At 41.9% G+C, this 13,007-nt stretch overlaps 1 protein-coding gene across 8 annotated transcripts in view; it reads left to right on the top strand.

The window, feature by feature from the left end:
• Positions 1 to 13,007, top strand: part of EYA2 (EYA transcriptional coactivator and phosphatase 2) — a 160,027-nt gene that overhangs the window by 126,200 nt on the left and 20,820 nt on the right. For all 8 annotated transcript variants that reach the window (XM_044440195.1, XM_044440198.1, XM_044440203.1 and 5 more), the window contains exon 10: positions 8,826 to 8,915. In XM_044440195.1, coding sequence (XP_044296130.1) covers positions 8,826 to 8,915 — 90 coding nt within the window. The remainder of the gene's footprint in view (positions 1 to 8,825; positions 8,916 to 13,007) is intronic.

The raw sequence follows: 13,007 nt of genomic DNA, 5'->3' as shown, positions 1-13,007 counted from the left end.
TCTCATCAAGGCATGAAACTCAATCAAAGAATAGATTACAGCTAGTCCTTGTTCAGGCATGTGGCTCAGCTTTCTTTTTTCCTCTCTTTCTCTTTATTATAACCACTACTTCTTTTCTGTAGTTAATACAGACAAACAAAGCAAACAAACTGGTCCTGTTTCCAAGCTTTTCCAAGTAATTAAACCAAATTAAAACCATTAAACTCTTTCTTTAGTGACAACTTCATTATTAACAGCCAACCACAAAAATGAGATTTTACTTGGAAGGCCTTCAGTTGCATGCTAATCTGCCTTTCACCTCTGGCTGACACCTTCAGAAGATAACCCCTCCCCTTCTCCCTGCAGAATAGAAGTCTGACAAATTCGCTTAATTAATGCTTTCTTCCTGGTGGAAAAGTCATTATTTGTTCACTGCATAAGCAAGTACTTGGCAGGAGCAGAGAAAGTCTGAATGTTTCAATAAAGGAGTATTTGGTGTGGGCAGTATGTCTTGTTTTTGTAAAACAAGACTAAGATAGAACTGTGGAACTGCACTGCACAAACATGTGGAATGTCAGATGAATTGGCACATGAGTGAAATCAAGGGCACTGTGTACAAGTGTACAAGTCTTAACAGTTTACCAGTTAAGACATCAGTCTGGAGCTGTGAGTGTTTTGGAACCAGAAACTGAGGTAAGAAAGAGTGACTTGTGCTTGAGAGATTGCCAGAGATAAGTTAGCCTCTAACTTCCTTTACAATTTCATCCCAAGAGCTATAGAGGAGGAGGTGGTAACTGGATGCCAAGGACAGCCAACTGGATGAGGAGTAGCTGCAGGTGATTTTTTTTTAAAGAAAACCCATTGTGTGCCTTAGTGCACATGTTAAAACAAGTATAAGCAAATGTTTACTTAAAAAATAAACGAAAAGCCACAGGTCAAACACTTGCTTAATTATTGGACAGCACCAATGGACTTGAGACAACGGCTCCTCTTTTCTGCTTCTCCCGAAGTATCTCACCCAAACGATCCACCAGAGCAAGAAAGCCATTGCACAGACCAGGCAGTGCATCATGTTGCCTGTTAATAGACTGTAGGTGTGCATGCACAGATGTGGATGCGTGCTCACACTCATACTCTACGTTTCACACATAGGGACAGGCATAGGAAATGTTGTTCACCTTTGACTTTGGCAGCAGCTGCTTATTTAGTGCAACACCTAGTAGGGCTTTCTGTTGCAGCAAGATAAAAAAGCTGCCCTGGGCATGCAGTCATCTGCAAAAAGAGACAAACATGGATGCTGAGCCTTCCTGAGATTGTTTGGCCAATCCTTGAGTGTGACGGGATACTGAACAAAGAGGGAGAGAGGGAAGGAGAGGGGGTTGTCCAGGTCTTGCATCTGAGTGAAGAGTTTTGATTGGCATTGAATTAACTTTAATTTAAGCTACTAATTATAAATGGTAGAGCATCCGCCTTCCTCTTATACTTGATACAGCAACATTCCCAGGCAAATATATTTATTCAGATTGCAAGAGATTATGAAACAAAATCATACTAAATTCAACAGAGACAAATTAAAACACTTTTACAAGAACATTTTGATAGAAGTGCCTGTGGTAATATAATAAATTATAAAGAGTGGTGTGCTGGGACCAGAAGAATAGCTGGAAAAGCAAAAGGAAATTACAATAGAAAGCTCCCCAGTGCAGGTCCAATATGAAGCTAATGAAAATGAAGCTTTAAAAGTTGAACTAGCAATTGATGTAATGATATGAAATTTTAAATTTAATAGGGAAGAACTAAGGAAACATTTTAAATACATTGCTCCCTTATTTTGAAGAAGTTAGACTCCCCTTACTGGACTCCCTGGATCCCAACTTTACTTTAAATTAAAAACCTGCTGGTGCATTTGGCTGCCGAGAGGAAGTTTTCACTATGGCAAAAATGCTAAAGAATTGGGATAATCCTGCTGGACTAGAACTCCAGTCACTTCTCAACATTGCTTCTGTTGGCTGATGGGAGGTGCCATCAAACAACAGCAGGAGGGTCACACGTTCCTTACCCACGGTCTCTTCTATTTTATGCTGTTTGCTTATATTTTATACTGCAGTTTATGCCTTGAAATTGTTTTTAAATTATTCTGAATGGCCTAGAGAAATTCAGTTATTCAGTGATATAGAAATGTAATAAATAAATAATAAGGAATAATAAGTATATAAGTTGTTGTTATGTATCTGCAAGTCATCGCCAATATATGGCAACCCTATGAATGAATGCTCTCCAAAATGTACTGTCCTTCACAGCCCTGCTCAGTTCGTGTAAACTCAAGGCTATCACTGCCTTAATCGAATCACTCCCCCTCCTAGTTGGTCTTCCTCCTCTTCTTCTCCCTTTGACTTTCCCTATCATTGTCTTCAGCATTACACCTTGCCTTCTCATGATGTGCCCAATGTGTGACTTGTGGCATTTTTGCCTCCAGGCAAATTTCTGAGTCTAATTGATCTAAGATCTACAGCCTCATCTTTCTGTCAGTCCAGGATATTCACACAACTCTCCTCCAGCAGCATGTTTTGAACTCATCCATTTGCTTCCTGTCAGCTTTCTTCACTGTCCAGCTTTCTCGTCCAGGCATCATGAAAATAAATAAGGAACAACCTGCAAGCCCTATAACTCCTTGACCAGCTTTCCAGTTCGTTCTTTACAGCGTTCAAAACATTCAGCATGGCACCACGCCAACTCTGAATAGGTCACTGGGTGGTGGCATGTTACGTAACATTATTCTATCAAGAATACCAGAAAGGTTGTGTCTGTTGAACAGTAGCATGTGGCCATATGGGTGGCAGAATTTCTGACAATACCAAGCACCCATTCAGGGTGATGAGTAAACATGAATGTCTGTAAAGATCTCAGAATGGAATGGCATTGAAAGTAAAAGAGAAAGAACACTTGCAACAAAGGGAGAGGTAGCTCAGCTGAAAGACCCATTTCTGTTGGCTTCCCTGAACTGTTTCTGCCTCTTCTGGTCATTATAATAAATGTGCAACATTTAGAATTGGTGCCTGAATGTGCTTGTTTCCTCTGTCCTTGCCAGCTGTTTTCCTTTTTGTCTTGTCTCTTGAACTGTACCTGGCTTATTTTCTTTGAACTGTAAAATGCAGCTCTTGGAGGTCTTTTGGCTGAAAAGGATAAAACTTCTTTAAATAAACAACTAGATGAATAATAAGAATGAGAATAGGAAAATGTAAAGTCACAGGCAAAAGTCATCTCTGTTCCTACTCTTCTGTTCAAGAAGAGTAGGCATTATGGTGGAGTTATGGCTGGGCCCAGGGGCTGAAGTCCAGGTGCCACAGCCAGTGGGACCCCCCAGTGACCACCCAAAGAGCAGGAGGTGGCAAGCAGGCCTGGGTGGTGTCAGTTCCTAGACCGGCATGGGCATGCATGCCTTGGGGTTGACCCTGCTCACCCCAGCATCCTTGTGTTCTTTTGTTAAAATATCCAGGCATGTACGTGGTTACAGAAAGCATATTAGACCTTTTAAACTGAAAAAGTGCTTATTCCCAAGTAAATTACTGTATAATAAGATTGCAGAAGGACACTCCATTTTCTTCCCATAGTCATAATGACAGGATCATGGTTTAAATGAGATTAAACTGCAAAAGTGCACATCCTCAGAATATTTCTTTTTTTATCTGAGCTGGCAAATAGGGTGTGTGTGTTGTTGTTGTTAAGATATCAAGAACCTAGGACCTCAGGACCAAAGAAACCTGCATAGAGAGACTTCCCCCGCCCGCCACTGAAGTCAGTGAACGCTTTGTTCAAAAATACTTCCCCTCTAATACAAGGAATGCTTAATCATGACATGTCAGCTTCACTATGCATGATTATAAGAACATCTAAATTGAACTGTGGATCACCCCTTTGCAGCAAGATCCTGGAGAGTTGTTGTTGTTTCCCTTGGGCCTGCTCCTGTCAGATTCCTCTCACTTTTCCACCCTTTCCAAAGATTCTAGGTGGAAAAGTTCAAGCCACCTCCTTCCACTGGGACACAGAAGTTTAGGCACCTAGTCGTCAAAACTCCGGTTCTTTTGAAGAGCATGTGCAGGTGTGTGTAGGTGTGTTTGCTGGTGGGGCTCCCCATGGTGTTTTACATGAAAGAATACGTTCGGATACATGCTGTACAATTAGCATACTGAGTAGCTTGTCCCTAAGTGAACAGTGTTTGGGGGTGCAGCCTTGCTGCTATGGTGCTACATCCTCACATGAGTGCAGTCACTGACTGCATGAAGAACATCTGGAGATGCTGCCCAACAGAAGGAAACCCTCTTTGATTTGGGCTAATTCATGTCAGCCACAGGTAGGCAGTCGAGGCTTGTACTAGTCAATAAGAGAAGAGGAATAGATTCTTAACCATCCTTTTGATTGCTAAACTCACTGGAAGTTAAAGTACCTTTTCAATGCTGAGTCACGGAATACTGCACAGGGTATTCTTACAGTTATATAGGACATTCCTTTAAGGTGTTTCACACAAAACTGAGTTAGCAGCATTACATCACATCAGATGAAAGTGGGAGCAGCATGAGAGGTTTCTGCAGTCAGATGACAGACTTTGATTCACAAAAAAGAAAAATACAGCTATATTCAAAGCAGAACCCCCACCCCCACCCCCACCTGAAATATGGAGTGTGTCTGGATACATTGACAAATTTTAAAATCTAGCCAGTTTCCATCACTGTCAGAATGCAGAAACTGGACATGTTTTGCATCAGTGATATTAAGATGGAGTGGGTGTCCATTTCTTAAGAAACCCTGACACATTCCAGTATTGGGCCTCTCTTTTAGTTTAACATTTTGCAGCTTCAGAGCTAACAAAGCTGAAAAGTTAACTGCTTTCCTTGGCTGTGTACCACTGGATGCTTGTTCATATTACTGCTAGTTAAAAGACTGAGTAGATTCACTTCTATTATCCAGACACCACCAATGAGGTCAGAACATTTTAGTGCCAAATTTGAACACCAGACAGCTCCTTTCCTGAGAATCTGGTGATGAAAATGAACAGTTAACATTAGCAAGAAAAGAGAGCCAGTGCAGCGTAGTGGTTAGGCTGCCGGACTGGGTCTTGGATCTAATCCCCACTCAGCCATGAAGCTGGATGACTTTGAGCCTTGCCTAGCTCACAGGGTTGCTGTGAGGGTAAAAAAGAGAATAAAGAGAAGGCAACCTTGGGAAAGGATGATGGGGATATATAAAGGAAGAGCTGCACCAGAACATGTACTTTGTAGAAAAAGGGTTCCAGGTTTAGTCCCCAGCATCGTCACATTGGAAACCCAAGATGAGAAAGCTGGGTAAAGTCCCTCTACCCAGCAAACCATCTCACTAAGGTCCCAGTTTGGATTGGGACCCATGTGCTTATTCTATAGTAAAAAAGCAAAAATATTGCTTGTTTGGGCCCTGAGCTGGGCAAAGCAATAGCATGAGGTTGCTTTATATGAGGTAGCTTAATATTACGAGAAGCCAAGACTTAGGTCATGTGAGAGTGTTCTGGTTAGGCCTGCAAGGAAGCCCTGCTTCAAGATGCAGTTGTCCAGTGGGAAGAACATGTTTCAGACTGAGAATAATGGGTGCTTCAGGATGAGGTTTTCATCATGAAATTATCTTGCTTTGGTGGCATAATTTGGGTGCGGAGGGTCCAGAGGACCATGTCTTCATCTGGTAAACCTCCTGTGCTCTTGCCCCTGCTACCCAGTCTTGGATAACATGACAAGCAGTGCCCACACAGGTAAGTCTGCAAATTGTGACTGGCTTGTGCGCGCAGGCACCGTGACTTAAGCCACTGTGGTTTGCTTAGCAACCCTGCCCACCCATTCTATTTATTAATGCCAGTACAGGCGCTATTTGGTAAGCATGAATAAGAAAATAAGGTTGCTTTCTCTTTTAATTCTATTATTATAGACATTTAGTTACTGTATTAACAGATTCCTTTTGAAAATTAAAAGTAAGGTGATTCTAAATGAAACGATTCTAAATGGTTGTGGGGAAAGAAGTAAGGTTAGCACTTGTTCCTGCAAGTGTTTTCCCTTCCCCACAGCACTGCTGGATGTCAGAGAACTCTTTGGGCACACAAGTATTTGCCTGTCTAGCTGCACTTGCGGGTGAAATCTTTACCCATAGGCCCTACACATGCAGCTCTGGAAAGATGCATAGGTCTGCATTCAGATATATATTTCGTATAAGGAAAAGGGAGTAGATTGTATGAAAGTCACAACTGTCACTAAGACAATCCAGGTATATGAGGAAAGGAGACTGAAAACTTCTTCAGTAAAAGGAAAGATAACTGCTGTCAGCAATCACGTTCACATACAGTCTAGTAGCATATTTTTCTCTTGCTTTAATGGTAGTCCCCATGAGTTATCCACATGGCTAGACCACATCCATTCTTCTTTAATTAACAACTGCATCAAGAATGCGTAATAATTCGGTTAGTGCATAAATAAGTCTTCCATTGTCAACAGTTTTTGTCTTTCTCTGAGCATTATGTTGCCTTGCAGGTTTCTTCCAGATGGAATATGTTGATTGACCTTAGTATGTAATAAGATGACTCCTTAGAAATCTGCAAAAAAATTAAGACAAGACATACAGAAATCTGTACTGTATTGTCATGATTTGTAGTTGAATGAAAGAAAAACCACCTTCTACCTTCAAAGATCAAACAGACCCGAGTGGAAAGGGAAATATCATATATTCTAATTCCAAATTAATTCCCCAAGGCCAATGCTTATGTAGCTACACAAAAGCTACAAAAGGAAAGTCTCTGCATTAGGGGGTAAGCCTGAAGCAGAAAAAAATGGGTGTAGAATGTAAGAAAAAATAGAAGTGACATAAAAAAACAAATAACAAGTAGAACACACACTGACAGCTTGCGTAATATGATGTGCCTTGTTGCGGCTTTTACATTTTCAGATAACTGATAGCTTGCTCTAGGTTGCATAACTCCTGCAAGCCAGGTTCACATGACAAGACAACCAGTAGTTGAATATTCAGTACGGTGCTTGTGGTGGCTTAAATAAACTATGATGAGGCATGACATGTCATACAACAACCCCAGTGAAGGCCTGCCTCACTACGTTGCTATTCTGGGTTTGCTCAGGAGAAGGGGAAAATACATTCTATTTCCTTTCAATTTTAGAGACCTGTGTGCCCATTGAAGCAGAACTCTGCTCCAAAAAATATTCCCATTCCAGTACCTAGAAAAGAAGGTGCAATGGTTTAACTGCAGCCAGGATCCTCTTCCTCTGAGTTTAGCCAAGCATCAGTGACTGCCCTTTCGATACTGGCTTTGCCTTTTCACTGTCCCACAAAAAGACATAGAAACAGAGTGAGTCAGAAGGGGCTTCCCAGGCCATCTAGTCTGACCCCTGGCTCTACTCATGACATGCCTACCAAGACAGCAAAAAATTATAGAATAGTGGAATTGGAAGGGGCCAAGATGGCCATTGGGTCCAACCCTCTGTTCTGTGCATATCCCTCTGTTCTCTGCTAGGTCCAACCCTCCAAGTTAAACCATCCCTCCAGCTGCATCTTGAATGCCACCAATGTGGGAGAAACCAGGATCTACCTAGATCATTGGTTCCTTTGTTGTACTGCTCTAACAGTCAGGAATTTCTTCCTGATGTTCAGCCTGAATCTGGCCTCCTGTAACTTGACCCTGTTATTCCATGTCCTGCACTCTGGGAAGATGGAGAAAAGATCCTGGCCTTCCTCTTTGTGACAGCCTTTGAGGTACTTATAGAGAGATATCATATCCCCCCACCCCCAGTCTTTTCTGCTCAAGGCTAAACATGCCCGTTTCTTTCTATCTGTCCTCATAGGGTTTTGCTTAGAGTCCTGGAAATACTTCTACTTGTACCCTCACTGCTAGAGGTGAAACAGTGAAAGTCCTTTCATTGTTGTCTTGCAAGGCAAGCAGAAGTATTTCTACCTTGCAAATGGTAGGAGCCTGAGGCCTGCCTTTGTAGTTGGCAGGTAGCAGAGCCCTCCAAAGGGAACAAGCCAGTCATGCTCTGGACCAGCCAGTGCTTGCCCCTTCACTTGCACTCCTGCCAGCTGGCACCCACCCCTTTGCTCATGCTACCACCAGATGGTAGAGAACCCTTCACTTATAGGGCAGGTGGAATGGATCCTGAACAACAGCACTCCATTCTGCAAGCATCCTAATGAAGAGTAATGCTTGAAGGCCTACAGCAGGAAGAATGTAACTCACCAAATCCTCTCAAGTTTTATTGAGAAAACAGTTTGAAAATTTGATTTGGAAAACAGGAAAAAATAAAAATTGAGCACAAATCACAAATCGTTAGACAGGAAATCCTGTCTAACGGTACTGAAAGAGAGCCCTTATGCACATGAAACTTATATGGGTAAGAAAATGAATGAATGTGTTTCACATTGGGCTTGATAGTATGAACTAATAACTTTGATAGTGTGAACTAATAACTCAAGATAAATTAGTAGTATAGGTGAATGCTGATGATCAGCTTACCATGGATGGATGTGGTAAAGGCCTCCACTCTTCATCACAAAGGTAAATCTATGGCAGGAAAAAAAATCGCACAGCACTTTCATTAATACAGCTGACCCAGCAAAGCCATTGTGGAGAACTTCACTACTTGCTAAGTTGCTTGACTATATTGGATCAATTTCTGAGGAAAGGATGTCCTTTTGCACTGGCTGTATTGGGAAAGTCTGTTTATGAATTGAAGCCAATATACTCTACTTTACACAAATTTCACCACAAGAACCAATAAATATGAACAGAAAATAATATTAAATTGGTTGACATCTTCTCATTCTAATAGGACACTACTACGTCTGTCCGAATAGGGCTTATGATGGAAGAAATGATCTTCAACCTTGCTGATACACACCTCTTCTTTAATGATCTGGAGGTAGGTATAAGTTTTGTTTCATTTAAGTTTTTCCCATTCATCTAGTGACCTTTTATCCCCCGGAAGTGCATCCAGTTTGGATACACATTCTATACTCAGTGTTTTCTTGTGAGAAAAGCAAATTATGATCTGACCTGATTTGTAATGGTGCCCCATGTGTCTTTATTCCATGATTATTTGGCTATGAAGGGCGTAATTATGGTAACAATTCTATGAGTGTTTTTTAAACAAATTAATGAAGCCATTGCCACCTAAACTTCTTCAGGTTTACTTCTTTATGGATTATTTGTTGACATGAAACATTTTAAAGCTAGCATCCCCATTTCTTCAGGCCCAGTAAAATCAAAGTAACATTTGTCTTGGGAAAAAAACCAACTATTTGAAAATAATGAGCAGAATGAAAAAAATAACTGTATGAAGCTAAATCAACATAATGCTAACATCACCATAAAATATTAGGTTGAACCCATTTACAATCTGTTTTAACAGATAAAGATCCATGCCCCTTCTAAGCGCCCTCCATCTTGGAAAAAATAAGCCTTTGTTTGTACCCATTAGTATGCAGAGGGGAGGGGAGGGAGCGGTTGTGGAGGAGCCAAGAGCATGTCAGAAGTGTCACAAGCTGCCAGGGATAGATCTGGAAACCTTTAGTTCTGTGTGTGACTTCCTCTTGTGGTAGCCAACAGCTTCAATCATCTTGCTAACAACAAAGGATTCTTGGGCTCTGGACTGGTCTTGCCCATCCAGACAGTGAACCCTGTTAAATAGGAAAAGTGTAAAAAGCCTTGTTTCAGCTGAGTCTGTAGTGAGATGTTCTCAATGTGGTTAAAGGCAATACTCAAGGAAAAGGGCAGCGCCAGCCACTCCTCCCTCCTCATGCATTTCCATCATTGTCCACTTGTGGGGGGTGGCTTTCTGGAGGGAAGACCCCTTGTACCTGTTAATGTCCCGATAGCTGTGAATCAAGGACTTTCTCCATTGCCTAGAGAGCCTCCAAAGATGCAGGCCTTCCTCTTCAGAAAGCCACTATCCACAAATAGAGGGTGATGGAAGTATACTAGGAGGGTGATGGGCTATGAACTCCTCTTCATCATGTATTTTCCTAAAGTACTTTGAAAGCACATGAGCAAGACGCCTGGAAAAACAACAAAGCCATCCTGGCTCTGGTATGTTCCTGTGTGAACATCAGATCTCACTTCCTGACTCAGCCACTGGGAGCTGCTTGCAACTCAGCCCTGACAAAGGAGCCAGCTCCTAGGGCTCCAACCTGACTAGAAATGATGGAATGATTACAGTAATCCCCTGACATGGGAGCTCCTCTTCATAATCTGAGATGAGAGAGAACTGCCTGGGATGACTCAGTGGAGAGGAGAAGTCTGCTCTGTGTCCTCAGAAGCACTTGAATACGTATACCACTGCTTAAAATGTTTCAGAGCATGAGCCATGCCACAAATTATGCTGGCAAACTTAGATCAGCTCTTTCTTCATCTGCTTGATGCTAGCTGTCTGCACACACGCTAAGAAAACAGTCCCCAGTCGCAGTGCAAGTTCTCCTCGTGCTCCTCGAGCATATGCAAGTAGAGCTCCTCTGCAGACCTTGGCTGTGGGTCTGAGGTGGCAGGGCTGTTGTGCAGGGGGATCTTGGGGAGTTCTGCTTGTGTATGAGGGATCCTGAGTTTTAGCACTCATCCATCCCAGCAAGAATGTGAAGAGGCTGCTGTAGTTTTCTGAATCTTCATAACTATGCAACGTTCTGTTGAATTACTTCTGTTTAGCCTACTACCTAATTGAGGATTAGGAGAGGAGTTAAAATTTTCAAGGGCAACTCTGGTTTCATCCCATGTAAAAGAAGCATGAACTTGTGTATGTGGTACATTTTGGTCATTCGTAATCATATCAGTTCCATCTTTGGAACTCCCTCCCTAGGGAAATTGGTCTGGCGCCGTCTTTATTTTCCCTCTGGGGCCAGGCAAAGACATACCTTTTTAAGAAATTTTTTGACACTTGGCCTGAATGCTGTGGCCCTTTTTACATCACTTGCATAGATGGTTTAATTTGTCGTGTTATGATGGGTTTTAATGTGTTCTGTTTTGTTAATATGTTTTATGTATTGTAAGCTGCCTAGGAAGGCCTCGGCAGTTTAGGCAACCTATACATATATTTATAAATAAATAAATAGCACTGGATTATTGATTCTTCCACATATTGCGCTGATCAGTGGAGAAAATGTGAAGGCTAGAAGCACAACCTGCCAGAGCTCGCTTTGTAGTTGTAGAACAACAATAACTCTGCCCCATGTGCTGCTCCTGCTGGTCCCTTAGCGGGAATAAATGTGCAATCTTCCCTTCCCAAATTTGACTGAATGGTGATAGGAACAGCAATTTGAGCTTAAGGTTTAGCTTGTCTAATATCCATTACCAAAAATCTTTCCCATAAACACTAGACTAGACACCTGGAAAGACCCAGGACAGATGTCATATGTGATTAAGCCCTTGTGTTGTCCATGTAGAAATCAATAGAAGTAATTGTTTATAGTTACTTTAAGAAGTACATTCCACATCCAATTAGTTGACACTAAACACATAACAGGATACATTCCAATTCCACTTCTCTATTTTCTCTTTCTTACCCCCAACCCTCTGTAGTGTGGGGGTGAACAGCTGAACCTTTCTTTTAAATTACGCAGTCAAAGGACATCATTGTAAAGTAGTGATTTATGCTATCTTTAAAGCTCACAGCAGTGCTTTGGTTTCAGACTCTAGTGCATCTCTTCTCCTTCCTTTGCTTGCTCTTCAGGTTTAAAATAAGAGTTAAGGTTTGTCCGTAGGTTAATTAGAGACAATTGCAAAGGGGAAAGGTCAAGATAATCAGGGTTCCTTTTGGACGATTATCCTTTTTGATCACTCAGAACAGAAGTACTTCTGAATGGACACCAACTTTTTGTTGTTCACAGGGTTTAGCCCAGCGGGCCCTTAGAAGTTTCCAGTGAGAACCACACTGGAGACAATCATCAGCTGCAGCTGCAACCGATTGTTATCCTGCTTGGTATCTGTGATCCTTCTTTTCATGGCACCTGCATAAATATGGCAAAATAAAATCTCTGAGCGGTTCATGTATAAATATTCAAATCACATTTAAAATAGATTGCTAAAAACGATTCCAATTACTATAATGGTACGAAGCAATTGATGGAGACGGAGCAGCATATAATTCATTTCGGTTTATCGTAAGCCAGAGAAAGCCTACGTGAACAAGGCTTTCAGGAGGCATTTGACTTGCCATATTTTCTGCCTCCCAAACTGCAGAGGGGAGGGTTTTCCACAGGGATGAAGCCACCACTGAGAAGGCCTGATGTCACTGGATTACAGAGGTGGCCAAACCCAGGCTTGGGAGCCACATGCAGCTCTTTGAGTTTATTTTGCAACTTGCCACTGCAATCGCTTGTGGGAGCCTCCTTGCCACTCACCATCTGCTGTCCCCACCTGTGAGTGCCCTTTTGTGACTGTCAAACATCCTTTTAGCTGGGCTAAGAGACTGTGACTGGCCCAACATGAAGCCCAGTTGGCTTCATGGCCAAGCAGGGACTAGAACTCCAGTCTCCTGAGTTCCAGTCCTGAGCTCTTAACTACCATACCACTCTGGCTCCATTCTCACCTGCAAGCTTCTGATAAGAATTGAACCCTTATAGTAACATATTGCATAAGTTCAATGAACATTATTTGATCTGATCATTATTTGATCTGGTAGATAATCATCTATTCTATTCAATAGAAAAAGTAATATTTATTCCAATCAATTCTACCCATTCCAAGTAAGATACTCAGTTCCACAGACAGTGCATGGTGAGGATGATGAATTATTATTATTGCATTTATTCCCCACCCTTTTTTCCTCTGGCAAGGAATCCAAAGTAGCTTATATAATCCTCCTCCATTTTAGTCTCACAACAACCCTGTGAGTTGATAAGGCTTCAACTCAGTGACAGGTCCCAAGTCTCCCAGTGGGCTTCATGGGTGAATGAGGGCTACAACCTGGACCTCCCAAGTCCCAGTTCTACACTAACCACTGTGCCTTCTTTATTACGGCATTTAA

Source organism: Varanus komodoensis, unplaced genomic scaffold, assembly GCF_004798865.1.
Source record: "Varanus komodoensis strain SLA01 unplaced genomic scaffold, ASM479886v1 scaffold37, whole genome shotgun sequence".
Classification (NCBI taxonomy): Eukaryota; Metazoa; Chordata; class Lepidosauria; order Squamata; family Varanidae; genus Varanus; species Varanus komodoensis.
Note: the sequence above shows the minus strand (reverse complement) of the source record. Positions and strands in the feature narration are given on the sequence as shown.